The sequence below is a fragment of the Asparagus officinalis genome, unplaced genomic scaffold, assembly GCF_001876935.1.
Source record: "Asparagus officinalis unplaced genomic scaffold, Aspof.V1 AsparagusV1_Un842, whole genome shotgun sequence".
Classification (NCBI taxonomy): Eukaryota; Viridiplantae; Streptophyta; class Magnoliopsida; order Asparagales; family Asparagaceae; genus Asparagus; species Asparagus officinalis.
Genome location: NW_017973101.1, coordinates 27,606 through 44,361, shown reverse-complemented (window position 1 = coordinate 44,361; position 16,756 = coordinate 27,606). Strand labels below are relative to the sequence as shown.

General features: G+C 36.9%; 1 protein-coding gene across 1 annotated transcript; it reads right to left on the bottom strand.

Moving 5' to 3' along the window:
* Positions 1–3,495: 3,495 nt before the first annotated feature.
* LOC109828210 (phosphoenolpyruvate carboxylase kinase 1-like) lies at positions 3,496–4,390 on the bottom strand. Its single transcript, XM_020395240.1, has one exon. It carries the CDS (start codon positions 4,382–4,384, stop codon positions 3,563–3,565), a length of 822 nt encoding a protein of 273 aa, XP_020250829.1. The 5' UTR covers positions 4,385–4,390; the 3' UTR covers positions 3,496–3,562.
* Between the last annotated feature and the right edge of the window lie 12,366 nt (positions 4,391–16,756).

Below are 16,756 nucleotides of genomic sequence, written 5' to 3'. Positions count from 1 at the left end.
CGTTTGTCGAAATTAACGTCATCGAGCTGTATTGTGGGACCTATAGGCAATTTTATACGCCTACAGACCGTGAACTTTCGAAAACTTTGGAGGGGATTCTGTAGGCTGTCTAAAAATCACAATAGATAGCCGATCCCTATCAAGCCCTGATAATGGAAGTTACAATCAGACGACTTCTAATCACTGCATCCGCAACTCTGCAACCGCTATAAACACGGCCTCATCTCTGAGATGATTGATCTCGATGGCTGCGATAACAGCATGACTAATATTATATTAGCAACTACTAGAGATGCTGATGAGCAGTGTAATGATTTCAGAAATAAAAGGTTGGACCTAGTTGGTGAGTTGCTTGGTAGAGAGCTGTGGGCAAATATTCGTCCAGAAGACACTATGGATGTTGATTCCCGTCAAGCTCCAACAATGAAAGCTACAGTCAAATAGCTTTCGTGCCGACAATCGAAAGTGACAAATAAGAGACTTTCCACACAGATCGAGAAGAGTTACAATTCGACGACACTTCCGACAGCTGATGAAAACTCTGTTTAGTGGCCTTCACAACCAACAGTGAGAGTTACAATCTGACAACTCTCACATCCTATAACAGGCAAAGATCAATAAGCAATAGCCCTTGCAATGTTATAATGGACGAGGTTACAAGTCAACAACCTCTCTCAAACGCAGAAATTCACTTCTGTGTTTCTCGAATTCAAAAACGCACACAACCTGTGCGTTCCTCAGCAAACATTGAACTCTGTAACGCAGAGTTAAATCACGAAACGCACACACCCTGTGCGTTCTCCAGCAAATCTCTAACTCTGTAACGCAGAGTTAAAGCACTAAACGCACACGTAACGTGCGTTCTTCAACAGGTTCAACTATGTGCCTCAAACTCTGGACGCAGAGTTGAACTTCAACGCACTAGCGATCTGTGCGTTTCCAATTCCAGAACGCATGCTGCCTGTGCGTCTCAAATCTCTAACAAAGATTTAAATCTGTGTCTCAAGCCTTGGACGCAGAGTTAAAGCCCAGAACGCCAACTGAGGCATTTTGACTTGTTCAAACGCAAATCGAACGGTCTCAAAACCGTTATCCCACGTTCTGAGGGATCTTTGCCCACTCAGGAGCAGATTTAGGGGTTGGTTACAACCCTAACCCCCCTATAAATAACCGACTTACTCAACTGAGTAAGGGGTTGATCGGTTTTTAGCAGAAAAACCGCATAGGGTTGAGGTGAGCTGGTATCAAAACCGCTTAGGGTCAACAAATCTCAGCAGTTCAGCAGCACAAAGAGGGAGATCTTTTGAAGATCAAAGAACTGATCAACGATCAGTTAATCGAATCCCAGAGGATCCCTTCATCAACGGCATAATCCGTTTGGCAATTAACCGAATCTTCGGTTCCAACAACTCTGTTACCGAGTTTTAACTCGCTCTGAGTTTATTTCTGAAACTCATTTAAGAGTTCGTGATTAAGCTTGCAATCCAAGTTAATCATATCAAATCAGACATTCGGTTTTCAACAACTCTTGTCAGAGTTTTCAACTCGTTCTGAGTTCTTTACACTCGTTAAGAGTTCTAAATCGAAGTTATCAAGCATTTCAATTGTTCTAGTGAAGTAGGACGGTCAGATCGTCAACGGAGAGCAAGTTCGACGCGATCAATCGAAGGAGGTACTCCACCGCTACCAAGAAGAATCCAGTTTTAAACAAAGGGGAGAATCAAATTCATTCTCCTCTCTTTTGTAATCGGAATCCAAATTGTAATTGATTTTGAGAGAATACAAGTCAATTTTTCTTTCATTGTCTTTTTACTGCAAATTTCCAACAAACACTTAGAAGCAGCATCGTTGACATTTATGGAGCTTGTCTCCCCTAGAGGCCGTTTATGGCCTGAAGTGCGTCTTGCTGACGCGGATATGGGATATTCAACTCGTTGTGCGAGTTTAGCAGAGGCTGAGCCCGCTCCTGAAGCGGAGGGGCTGTTTGACGATTTTTGGCCAAAGGAGAGGACTTTCTTTGGCATTTCAACAGCATATTTGACCTCCTTGGAGATCTTGCGAACATCACGCCTGGCCTTGGGGCTAAGCGATCCGGAGGAGAGGGCTTCCTCGTATTTTTCTTGGTCAAACTCCACGACGAGAGTTTCAACAGTCGTTCCCATGAGGTGGACGTCGGACTGCGCCACCACTTCTTCGTCAGAAAAGCTCATCCCCAGCAGAGTCGCCATCTTTTGTATGTTGGAAAAAAAATTGCAATAAAGAGAATGAAAGAAACTTGACTTGTATTCCTTCGATCCAGGTTACAATTTGATTACAAAAGAGAGGAGAACGAATTTGGTTCTCCCCTTTGTTTAAAACTGGGTTCTTCTTGGTAGCGATGGAGTGCCTCCTTCGATTGTTCGCGTCGAATTTGCTCTCCGTTGACGATCCGACCGTCTTATCTCGTGGGAACGATGAACTTCTGTGGAAAGTTTGATGGGTAACTCTTAACGAGTTTAAGAACTCTGAACGAGTTAGAACTCTGTGACGAGAGTTGTTAGAACCAAAAATTCGGTTAATGACCAAGCGGATCTTCTGTTGTTGAAGAATCCTCTTAGATTTGATCTTCTGAATTTGATTCAAATCTTCTATCTTCAAGGAATTCGCCTCTCCTGCCTCTCTGTGCGGTTAAGATCCTGAAGAATCCTCTTTGTTGCTGCCTCTCCGTTCCAAAAAGCCAGCCTTTAACTCAGTTGAGTTTGTTGAGATTTTATAGGTGGATCAGAGGTTGTAACTACCCTCTAAATCCGCTCCTAAGTGGGCGTGATTTCCTCAGATCGTGGGGAAAACAGTTCTGAAACCGTTCACAAATCTCAGATCTGAATAGGGTTGACAATTATCAGATAGCCCTCCACCAATTTCTCAGAAAATTAATCTAAATTAAATTAATAATCAAAAAAATAAAAAAAAATTAAATTTCACCTTGGTTTTGGAAGCAATAGCATCAACAAAGATCAGATCTGATAAATTGGTGGCACAGGGTCAAAACCCCCTCCCCCAATTTCTTCGATTACAGGGGCAAAGAAGAGAGCGGGGGTTTATGGCGGGAGGAGAGAGGTAACTATTAGCTCAAGAAAGAAATCAACGACAAAGTCAGAAATCCGATGTGGCAAAGTTTTCGTCGATTTTACTCGGATGGGGAAGAAATCGGGCCGAAGAAAAAAACCTAGGTGACGGCGATTTTCCGCTTCGTTTCCCTCTTCAGACCTAGTGAAACAAAGCTGGGAAAGAAATAGTGTGGAAATAAAAAAATCTGAGGTGGAAGGGAAAAAAAATGTCATGGAGGGGTTTAAAAAGTTTTCCACGGGCCTTAAATGCGAACCAAACAGCCCTAACTCAAAATTTCACAACTTCAAAGTTGATATAGTGTCGTTAAACTTACTAAAGAGCGCTCATCTCAATTTCGTTGAAATGGACGATCGTGTACAAAATACATTCACATATACTCATCTATTTACAATATAATTTCACAGGGTATGCACATGCAAAAACAATAAGTTCCCAACTCTGATCGGCCTCATTTTCAAAGCTCATTTTCAAAGCTCTTGATCCAGGGATGCCGGAGCACCGCCTCCGCCGACAGTCTCCTCTCCGGATCCCTGCACATCATCTTCCTCATCAAATCCTTCGCCTCCCTCGAAACTCCACCGAAAATCCTCGTCGGAAACCTCAAATTCCCCCTCAAAACCGCACTGAAAACCTCACCCACATCCTCACCCACAAACGGGTAAACCCCACCAAGCATCACGTACATTACAACCCCGGCGCTCCACACGTCGACCCTCTCCCCGTACTCCTCCCCTCTCACCACCTCCGGGGCCACGTAGTGCGCGGTCCCCACCAAACCCGACATTTTCTTGTCGGTACTGAATAAGCCTGCAGAGCCGAAATCGGATAATTTGGGTCGACCCGTATTATTATCAAAAAGTATGTTTTCAGGCTTCAAGTCTCTGTGTGCAAGCCCTCGCATGTGACAGCAAGCGAGGGCCTGAGTTATGAAGGAGATTAATGAGGCAGCTTCTGCTTCGGAGAGCGGACCACGGTCAGAGAGGAGGCCGAGGAGGTCAGGGCCGGAGCAGAGGTCGAGGACAAGGTGGAGGGATGCGGGGTCCTCATAGACGGCGTGGAGGTTGACGGTGTGGGGTCCACCGGAGGCGAGGAGGGTGAGTTTGGGCTCGTCGGTGATGCAGGCTAGGTCGAAGGGGTCGGAGATGAGGAGTTTGTTGATGGATTTCACGGCGAAGGGTTCGCCAGTGGAGACGGAGGTGATGCGGTGGACTGCGCCGAAGCGGCCTCGGCCAAGCTCCGGTCCGATCGAGTAATCCCGGTGCAGCGCCTCGCTCATATTAAACCGTGCTCTCGATGTCTTGAGTTTTGAGAGGAGGAGCAGTGGTTGGGGGTATTTATAGAAGAAAAAGCGGGTGCAGGTTTTTAGGGAGGGAATATTCGGTCGGGGTCGAATGACGCGGGTTTTGACCACGTTGGGGAATTTATTTGTTCGTGGTGAGTGCTCATGAGATGAAGTAACCCATGATGCATTCAAGCCCACAGACAACGTACTCTGTTTTCTTTACCCTCCATTGTTTTCTTCTTTGATGGCTACAAATCAGAAATATTTATTCTCTTAGCTTATCTTAATTTTAATTTTTGCATTTTATGTGATAGCATCAGTGATTAATTTAGTTATACTAGTTCTTGTGCACGTGCAATGCACGTGATTAGATATCAAAATTATTTTTTTTAAATTTATTTTCTTACTATAAAATAAGTCAGATTCATTTTGAATTAAAATCTATAAACATGGATTATTACTTTTACCATAAATTTTATTTAAACATTTAAAAAAATATGAAATAGATTTGTGTAAAACAGGGATCAATATACTTTTATATACTTCTATACACAACATTATTTTTTTAAATTTGTATATATTAAACTTCATGTAGCATATTTATTTATCGGATTAAATCATCGATGTTCAATTTGTTTATCCTAGTCATTAAATATAGTGTTAAGTTTGAAAAAAATACAATAATATATTGTTGATGTGTTAATAAAAATATAACCAAATACTTAATATTAAGATGACTTGCATAAGCTCAGCACAGAGCACATATTTTTCACAAAATTGGAAGACTTGCATAAGCTCAGCACAGAGCACATATTTTTCACAAAATTGGAAGACATGCATCTTAATTATTGATAAACTTAAAATTAAAAAATAAATACTAAATATTAATGGTGACTCTAGTATAATTTTATATAATAAAATCATTCACATAAGCCTATTAAAAATTTTGCATGAAAATCCCTTTTAAAGGTTCGTAATTTTACTAAAAAATTAAGTTTTACTATAAAATATTTAAAAAATATTATCCTTTATTCATATTTAATTGAGTTGAGATCAATCATTCTCCATCTTTAGCTTTTTCTTAAGCAATTCTACAGTAGTGCCTTCATCATCTACATCAATTGTGATATCATATTGGTATATAATAAAGAGCTAAAGACAAGACAAGAGTCTAGATATATATTAGGATATACTTGGATCAATCAAATTATATTATTACTCATAATTGATATGCATCAGAGACAAAATATGTTGACAATCTTAAATTATAAAACAGACTATTTGGGCCCTCTAACATAACTTTTTTAATACAAACAACCCTCAAGATTAATTTTAAAAATCTCTTGGGGCCAGAATAAACACTAACAAGTTTGCAGTGGAAGATAGGGGAACATAATACAATCTTAAGAATTATTAATCTTTACTTAATTTATTTATAATGACAGGATCTCATTATTAACTAACTACAAGACCTAGTACATTATTTTTTAGTGGGCGTTCAAAGCAGACAGAGGACCCATGTTAGTCCTCATCACAATGAATGTTATACAATCTAAGTACAAAAAAAAGGAGGGTTAATCAATGGTGTAGTTTCTGAGGAAAAAACTCCAGTAGCTTAATTTGGGTATATGGATGTATTATAGATGGAATTGAGAAGGGTGGTTATGAAAACAGTGGTGTCTAGGGGCAATTAATATGGTTTTTGTTTGTGTGGTTTTCTTCATTCATTTTTGAGATATTTGTGGTCTTATGGATATATATAGCTACATCATTGCTACTCTCTTTTGGTTTTATGAAAGAGTTTGAGTGTAAAAAAATTAAATTATCTAATCCGGTTAAAGTAGGACCATATAAGTTAAGCCTATACATAAAATTTATTTTAATCAACACTCATATGTAAGTATTACAATTGGCATTGAGATCTAAGATACGTGTGAGATTCTCTTTGACTTTTATACAAATAATATCTATTTAAATAATAATAGTATAATTAAACTTTATGATCTGAAAAAAAAAATTAAATATACAATATAATTAATTACTTTAAAATAATCTAATCTAATCTAATCTAATCTAATCTAATAAGAAGAAAATAAATGAAAGTGATGTGAAAATTATTGTAATTTCATAATTCATAATTTTTAAGCAATCTTTTTTTTTTTGGTCAATGAAAAAAAAAACTTTATTCATCTTCCAAATATGAAATTTATGTACATCAAGATTCTCAGATTTGAGAAAACAATTAACAGACAACCCTGGTCATCTTAATCCTATACATGTTTACAAAGAGCAAATCCAATCAGTTTCTTCCTCAGCTATATATGGAGAGTTTAAGCATACTGTCAGCGTATCAATTTTGATCTGCTTAACCAATATCTCCACAGTCTTGTACTTCAGTTGGAAGATCCTCCTATTCCTCTCACACCAAAGTTGATAGATTGTAGCCGAAAACACTGATCTCTTAATTTTTTGTTTTATACCTTTCCCCCTTAGCTTTGTGCAATACCAATCCAAGAGAGAGTCCCAACTACATGATTTCCATTTGAAATGAAGCCAATCCATGATATGATTCCACACTTCTCTTGAGAAGGAGCATTCAAAAAATAGATGATTTCGGCTCTCTAAGCACATACCAGTGCACAATATACACTGATTTGCATTAACAATCCCTCTTCTTAATAATCTGTCTTGAGTTAACAATCTGTTATTAACTGTCAACCAGCAGATAAAAGAGTGTTTTGGGTAGCATAAACCTCCCCATACCATGTTAAACCATGGGACAGAATTTGCTGCAGGGGAGAGAGAATGATATACCTCAGCTAATTTGATTTTTGAGTTGTAAGAACAGGAGCTGATCATCTGTTTCAGATTTTCCAGACTACCACTGGATTCCACTGCTTTATCTCTGGCTTTTAATATTTGTTTCCACATCCAAGAGTCCCCTTTCTTTACTTGAATATGCCAGACATCTTCATTCCTTAGGTATGTACCATGGACCCATCTTATCCACAGGCATTCTTTGTTGGTGTGTATATGCCAGATAAGTTTCAGTGCAGAGGCCAGATTCCAAATGAGGGCTGAAAATATCCCCAGTCCTCCATTTTTCCTATCCAGACAGACCCTCTCCCAAGAGACCAGAGGATTTACTTTAGTAGACTGATATTTACCCTAAAGAAAATTTCTGCACAACTCATCAATTTTTTGGAGAACTCTTATAGGCAGGATATAGTTTGATGTCCAAAGAAAATTTCTGCACAACTCATCAATTTTTTGGAGAACTCTTATAGGCAGGATATAGTTTGATGTCCAGAAAACTTGTATCCCTAGAATGGTACTCTTAATAATTTGTAACCTTCCTGCATATGATAGTTTCCTGTTGTTCATGCACTGAAATTGATCTGAAATTTTACTGAATAGAGGAGCACAATCTGTGTATGAAAGCCTCTTGCATATGAGAGGAACACCAAGGGAAATTTTACTGAATAGAGGAGCACAATCTGTGTATGAAAGCCTCTTGCATATGAGAGGAACACCAAGGTATCTGATGGGCAATTTCCCCTCTGAAAACCCCAGACAGTTAGAAATAGAGCTCTTTACTGTTTCTTCAACTCCACCATAAAAGATTGAGCACTTGTTAGTATTAGCTTCCAGACCAGATACTGCACAGAAGGCCTTGAAACACTGATAAATCTTATTCACTGAATACATATCACCTTTAGAGAATAGTAGAAGATCATCCGCAAAAATTAAGTGAGTAATATTGAATTTCTTGCATCTTGGATGAAACTTAAAATTCCTGTCTTCCTTTAACAAATCCATGCTTCTTGAGAGATACTCCATTCCTAGGATAAAGAGGTAGGGGGAGAGGGGATCTCCTTGTCTAAGACCTCTTTTACCTTTGAAATAACCATGCAAGGATCCATTCAAGGCTATAGAGTATTTTGGGGAAGTGATACAGGCCATAATCCATCCAATATATGTATCAGGAAAGCCCAGTCCAGTAAGCATATCCTTGAGGAATTCCCAGTTAATGGTATCAAATGCCTTTTTAATATCAATATTAAGCATGACTCTTGGAGATATGTGCTTTCTATTGTAGTTTTTAGCAAGCTCATGAGCAAGTAATATGTTACTTGAAATTTGTCTCCCCTTCACAAAGGCATTTTGAGCTTCATTTACTAGGTAACTCATCACTGATCTGATTCTGTTTGCCAAAATCTTTGAGATGAATTTGTATAGACAGTTACAACAAGCTATAGGCCTGAAATCAGATGGATACTTTGGACATTGCACTTTAGGGATCAATGTGATAGTTGTAGAGTTAATTTCCCCCAGAAGTTTCCCTGTTTTGAAGAAATCCTCAATTGCCAATGAGATTTCATCTCCTACAACACCCCAAGCAGATTTGAAAAAAGACATACTATACCCATCAGGCCCTGGGGCTTTGTTTTCAGCCATAGAGAAAACTGCTTCTTTAATCTCTTCCCTGGTTACTGGTTTTGAAAGAGCACTTGCTTGTGTAGCATTCAAACAGGGACCATTGCTGATAATGTTCCTGGCAGCATTTGCTGTGACTATGGTTGATCCCATAAGCCCCTTGTAGAAAGATATAAGTTCTGAGGTAATCTTCTCTCCATCAGTTAGCTTTTCCCCTGCACTATTATAGAGCATCAGTATCCTGTTCAGGTGCCTTTTTGATTTAATAACTGAGTGAAAGTAGCTAGTGCATCTATCACCCTGCACACTCCACAGAATCCTAGCCTTTTGTTGATAAAAAGATAGCTCACAATCCAACAACTTATTGTATGAGTTGATACAATTCCTTTCATGTTCAATAAGAGAGTGATTTAGAGGATCAGAGTGCAGATTCTTTTGAGCAACATCAAGAGCCATTTTTGCTTTGAGAACTTGTTCACTGATGTTACTAAAATGCCTCTTGTTTAAAACTTTCAAATCATTCTTCAGCAGCTTCAATTTTGTATAGACTGAAAACATAGCATATCCCTTTATTTTTGTTTGCCAGATTTTTGATACAGTGGGCAGGAATTCAGTGTGCTTGGTCCACATCTTGAAGAATTTGAAAGGCTTTTTCCCTTGAAAATGATCTTCATATATTGATATCAGACCAGGGGAGTGGTCTGAGAAATTCTGCAGCAGATATTCCACATGACTGGAATTATAGTTATGTATCCATGCATCATTTATCAGAGCTCTATCCAGCCTACTCCATATTCTAAAATTGGAATCTTGTTTATTGTTCCATGTGTAAAAACAGCCTTCAGTTTTAAGATGAGAGAGATGACAATCTTCAATGAAATCCCTAAAATCTCTGGTATCTGCCTCTGAAAGAATGGCCCCTCCTAATTTTTCTTCATTACCAATTATTGCATTGAAGTCCCCACACAAAAGCCAAGGCATATTTCCAACTGACTGAGAAATTTGAGTGAGGCTCAACCATAATTCTCTTCTTTTTTCTAGTTGATTTTGACCATATATAGAGGAAATTATACAATCAATTCTCCCATCCACAGACTTAATACTGCAGGTAATATGTTGATCTGATAAACTGACCATTTGTACTTCCAGAATATTAGGATCCCATAGCAATATAATTCTGGCTTTGGTGTTATTGTTTGCATTAGAAATCCACTTCCAGTTGCCAGTAAGTTTCTTTGCAATGACTGAGATCATTTCAGCCTTGATTTTGGTTTCAAGAAGAGCTAGAAAAGATAAGTGATTTTTAAGCAATCTGATATTATCTAATAAGAAGAAAATAACAAAGACACATACATGTTGAACGAGATGAAAGTGCTATGAAAATTTATTATAATTTCTGATCTTAAAAAAGATCAAATATATAATATAGTTAATTGCTATAAAATAATCTAATCTAATCTAATAAGAAGAAAATAGATGAAAATGTTGTGGAAATTGATGTTATTTCTTCATAATATTTAAACAATCTAATCTAATCTAATAAGAAGAAAATAACAAAGGCACACACCTATAGAAGGAGATGAAAGTACTATGAAAATTATTGTAATTTCTTAGCTTATATATATTCGTATGCGATGTTGCATGTGAGAATATAACATTGTAAATAGAGTTTTATTTAAATAATAATAGTATAATTAAACTTTAAAACTAATTATGCAGTACTATGAACTACTTGAATTTGAGTCGGTGAGAGATCGTCACATTGTGTCCTTAGATCATAGTTGTTTGTTTTAATTTTCCTTTTTTATAATTTTGAGAATGAATTTTGTCTCTTTAATTTCTTTGGTGGATTTTGCAAACATCTCGTCCACACTATGTACATTTGTAGGTCTGTGCTATTTCTGGGTTCAACCTTTATGGCAGACATTATTTATCTTGTTAATTTGTTTAGTTTTTGCATATACACCCTTCATTTTGTATACATTTGTAAATTTGATATTCAATAATTTCATTAAGGTTTACATTTCAATTTAAACTATATCATTATCTTTATACTATGTATATCCAATAAGAAATCATCAATTTACTATTACTTAATGGAAGGGTATTTTTGTCTACCGAAATTTTTTTCCAAACTCGTGCTTTTAAAGGGAGTATGATACTATCTGATTTCTATTAGCTAAGTATTTGGCGACTATAACTGAAATGCAAGTGTCAATGACATAATTGTAACATAAATGTCACACACAGATATAATTTCAGTTGTTTGGTTCAATTGGCAGATAGTTATAGTTATATGTGTTTGTTTAGTTATCATAATTGTATTCAGTGTTGTTTGTGTATAGAGTCGCAATGTAAATTATAACCCAAAAAATATTACAACTGCAATTTACGTTCAGACTTGTGTGTAAGTCTTGATTGCAATTGAAGCCTTTTTTTTTTTACAAATGCAATTGCAAATACATTCATTAGTTATGATTATTTTTTATGCAAACAACCATGAGTAATATTCAAAAGTGTGTTTGCAACCCTTGTATCTGTAGCAAACCAAACAGTAACAATGTTTCGTTGCAGTATGCAAGTAATTTTTTTTCAATTTAAATTGTATATGTTAATCTTAAATTCCCCTCCAATTTGAACTAGAAAATTAATTAGGAGTTATAATAAAGTTTGATGATTAAAAAAGTCAAGTCACTATTGTTTTAACTAGTCTCAAATTCGTCACATGGATTTAGGTATAACTTATCTATAAAACAAGAGGAGTAACTGAAAACACTTGCAGTCACTTTCTTTCAACAGGAAGGTTCTTTCTTCCATCACACAAATTTTCTTCAGCCTTTTTCAATTCAGTATGAGGAAAGTTAGTCCATTAGTCTTCATCTTTTGGTAGCGCAGTCATAAATATGTCAAATCAAAAATCAAAATATCATAAAAAGTACGACACGCCTGCATCATCTATGAATACAAGCATGCAGAACTCTCATTGCAGGTCCAAACAACATTACTATACCTGGAAATTTCGTTGCTAATAATAAAAAGGGAAAAAGACACATAAGATTGGACAATAGCCTGAAAAGTATAGCTGGTGTACGCTTATAATGTATTTATTAACTGCACACGGATAAAATAAAATAATCACTCCTATAATTAGAATTCCAAAATCCAGATATCATTAACGTGCAATTACTAGGTAGAAGACCCTATAAATGATCACAACTGAATACAAAACTCACCAAAATAATTGATCTTTCTGTATCAAATTTATCTTTAGTATTTACGCTTGACAGAAACAGAACAAATATATTTTAAAATCTTATAAACATAACAAGGTCAAACCATACAATTCAGAGGTCTACCGTTTACTTTTACAAGTTTGGTTCATCCTAATTTCTTATTCAACAGTTGTTAAAGTTAATTGCAATATGTGCTCCATGCATTTGACGTAAGAATGTCCTCATGCTACTTAAGTCAGAGTCACATAAATTATGAATAAAATACTAAAATGCCATAGAGAATAAAGTATATGCTTCTTCCATGCTTTGCTCTCTTATGACATGACCTAGAATTTGCGAATATTATGCTCTTGGCCTAGGTGATACCTTAACACTAGTAGAAAAACTAGCAACCTAGACGGAACAAACTAGACGGAATTTTTTTCCGTCTAGTTTGGGTCAAACTAGACGGAATTAATTCCGTCTAGTTTGTTCCGTCTAGGTTGAAACAAACTAGACGGAACTTTCCGTCTAGTTTGTTAATCTAGACGGAAAGATCAACCTAGACGGAAATTCCGTCTAGGTTGCCTCAACCTAGACGGAAATTTTCGTCTAGGTTAAAGGTCAACCTAGACGGAATTTCCGTCTAGGTTGACTAGTCAACCTAGACGGAAATGTCGTCTAGGTTGACCTTTAACCTAGACGGAAATTTCCGTCTAGGTTGAGGCAACCTAGACGGAATTTCCGTCTAGGTTGATCTTTCCGTCTAGATTAACAAACTAGACGGAACTTTCCGTCTAGTTTGTTTCAACCTAGACGGAACAAACTAGACGGAATTAATTCCGTCTAGTTTGACCCAAACTAGACGGAAAAAAATTCCGTCTAGTTTGTTCCGTCTAGGTTGCTAGTTTTTCTACTAGTGCTTATACCATGATATAAGTTTTAAGTTAAAGTTTTAAAAGACATAGTGTCTAGAATCTCATGTGTAATTACATCCAATTATTTGGACTTATAATATATGATATACGACTCAGATTTGGGTAGGAGACGAAGTTTTCTCCCAAAAATGAGCGTTTATTTTATATTATAGGAATAAAAAATTGGTACTGAAATTCGTAATTATTGGATCTGTCCTTCTCGGACGGGTTAGGAATATAGTAGTGCATACATCCAACTTTGTATACTTTGTATATTTTCATTCTTGAAAGTTTTGGCAGCACCTATTCGTTGTTCTCCGTGTACAATAAGCGTATGTTGTTCTGCGTTTCGGGTTATTACTGATACGCATAATAACATCCGCACAGTGTACAGGGAGAACAGCGGGTAGGTGCTGCCGAAATTTTCAAGAAATGAAAATATACAAAGTATATGAAGTTGGATGTAAGCACTACTATATTCTTAATGGATAGAAGCCTTCCTATGACAGCCGCAAGATTAGTGTGATTAGTTTTTACGTATGTTTTATATATATTTTATGTAGATAAATATTCATATTGTTAAATGATATATGAACGTATGTTTGATGTGTGTTGAATGTATAAGAGTAATGGATGTATTAGTAGTTGTGAGACTAATCGTATTTAATAATTATATATAATTTACAGATGAGGATAATTCCTGACAAATCATGGATAGATATCCCTAGGCATCGTAGATTTCATGACACACGATACAAGGAGGGATGTGAAGCCTTCATGCGTTATGCGGAAATGAATCCGAGAAATTTAAGAAGCGGTGCTATGTACTGTCCTTGTTGTAGGTGTAGGAATTTGAAGCTGCTGAATAGAAATGATATACGGATTCACCTAATAAAATCAGGTTTTGATGAGAAATATAAATACTGGAACTGGCATGGGGAGGGTATCACTGAAGATGATGATCCAAATATGCATGTTGGTACGTCCGGTGGCCAACGAATAGATGACACAGAAACATTGTTGAATGATATTTTTCCTCGACCTACAGAATATGATGTTGATGATAATGTCGAGGATGATATTGGAGACAAAAGTGAAGATGATAACGAAGTTGAAGCCGAAGAGGTAGGAGGTGTCGCGAGTGTCGAAAATATTGATGATATGCATTCCTCCGCAGAAATAAAGCGAATAATGGAGCTACTAGAAGATAGTGAAAAGGACTTATATGAGGGATGTACCGAGTACTCCAGATTTTCATTTATGCTGAAACTCCTTCATATTAAGACACTTAGCGGTATGTCAGATAATTATTTTGAAATGCTTCTTGATTTGCTTCGGACTGTAATCCCTGGAGGAGAGAATAGCATACCCCAAACAACTTATCAAGCTGAGAAGATTGTCTCTGCTCTGGGTCTTGATTATAATAAGATTGATGCATGTCCGAATGATTGTATTTTGTACCACAAAGCCAATAAAGACCTTCAAGAGTGTCCGACATGTGGAGTTTCTAGGTGGAAACAGCGCACAAATTCTTCAACAAGGATTACAACGGAGACAGGGATAACACAGAAGAAAATTCCAGTCAAAGTGCTTCGACATTTTCCATTGGCTCCTAGATTGCGAAGATTATACATGAACAAGGAAACGGCAAAGAATATGAGGTGGCATAAGGATGATCGAGTAGACGATGGTAAATTGAGACATCCTGCTGATGCTTTAGCTTGGAAGCATGTTGATAAAATTTATCCTCGTTTTGCCGAAGATTGCAGAAATGTAAGATTGGGTCTATCAAGCGACGGATTCAATCCATTTGGGGTAATGAGCTCTGGCTGGTCTACGTGGCCAGTTGTATTAATGCCATATAATTTACCTCCATTGCTTTGTATGAAACAGCCGTTTATGATACTTTCATTACTGATACCCGGTAAGCATGCTCCGGGAAATGATATTGATGTCTACTTAGAGCCTCTAATTGATGAGCTAAAACAATTATGGTCTGAGGGTATTTTAGCATATGATGCCCATTTAAAAGAGTCGTTTAGATTACGTGCTATTCTACTATGGACGATTAATGATTTTCCAGCTTATGCTAATCTGTCAGGGTACTCTACGAAGGGCAAGTGTGCTTGTCCTGTATGTGGTCTAGAATTTGAAGCTATTCAATTACCACATAGCCGAAAGAGTTGTTATTGGTTTAATCGAAGGTGGTTGCCCTTGAGTCATAAGTACAGAAAATTATCAGCTAAGTTTGATGGTACAGTTGAGAAAAGAATGAAGCCGCGTCAACTGACAGGTACTGAGATCGTTCAATTACTTGAGGGGTTTCCAAAAGTTGTGTTTGGGAAAAAACGCTATTCTAAATTTAACACGCTCGGAGTAAGAGATTACTTAAAGTTAAAAAAGCCATTGAAGCGTAAGCGAAAGGTCCGTAAAATGCAAGTTGAGGACGAAGCTCAAACATTACCTAGAGGATGGACTAAATTTAGTATCTTCTTTCAGCTACCTTACTGGCAGAATCTAAAAATCCGACACAACTTAGATGTTATGCATATTGAGAAAAATATATGTGATAACATAGTATCAACTCTCCTACAAGATGCAAACAAGTCGAAGGATGATCTACGGGCGCGCCAAGATCTGACTGCTTTGAATATCCGAAATGATTTGCAAGCTCAAGACGTTGGCCTTAAAAAATTAAAGTTGCCTCCGTCTCGTGTTACAATGTCAAATGAGCAGATGCAACGAGTTTGTGAAATTCTCAAATCGGTAAAGTCGCCGGATGGTTACTCTGCTAACATTTCAAATAATGTCCAGGTGCAAGAGAGAAAACTCTTAGGTCTGAAGACACATGATTATCACGTTCTTCTCCATCAATTGCTCCCTGTTGCAATCCGTAACAATATGGATAAAGAAGCGTCGAAGATTATTATTGAGTATTGTGGATTTTTCAGAAAATTATGCTCTAAAGTCATAGATGTAGATGACTTTAAGAAACTTGAAGCCGATGTCCGAGTTACTCTATGCAATATGGAAGTAATATTCCCTCCTTCATTTTTTACAATTATGGTCCATCTTACCCAGCATCTTGCAAGAGAGGCTAGAATCGCCGGTCCTGTTACTTATCGTTGGATGTATCCGATTGAAAGGTAATTTACGATTTTTCTTATATTTATTAATTGTATACGCGTTTTTCAAATTACCGTGCTAATAATTAACTTTTATGATTATAAGATACTTGGGCTGCATGAAAAACAATGTTCGCAATCGAGCTCGTCCCGAGGGCTCGATAGCTGAAGGATACGTGGCTAACGAATGCTTTGTGTTTGCATCACGTTACATGCGTAAGAAGAAAACCACATCTCAAGCACCTCAAAAGGAGAGGAAGCGTGAAAAATACCCGAGATCTCTCTTAGATCAAATTCATGCATATGTGTTGGAAAACCTTGATATGTTCGAAGACTATCGAAGGTAACAAATAAAATCTGTAATATAGATGAGAAATATTCATTTTACATATAGTTTATCAATATAAACTTATATATTGTTTATATAGGCGACATCTGGAGAAGCTTAAGAATGAAACAACCGGTAGGAATGCAGCGCACAATATTCAGAAAAGACATAAGAAAGAATTTTCTGATTGGTTAAGATTTGATGTAAGTGTTTTACAATTAATTATTGAACATTCATAATATAACATCGCCTAAATATTCTCAAATTGTTTGTCTTAGGTTGAAAAATCACTTCTTGATGATACTACATTACCAGATGAAATTATTATCCATGCACAACGTCCTTAT

Excerpts from the sequence above, each read along its gene's own strand:
- LOC109828210 (XM_020395240.1), bottom strand. The coding sequence starts at position 4,384 with ATGAGCGAGGCGCTGCACCGGGATTACTCGATCGGACCGGAGCTTGGC.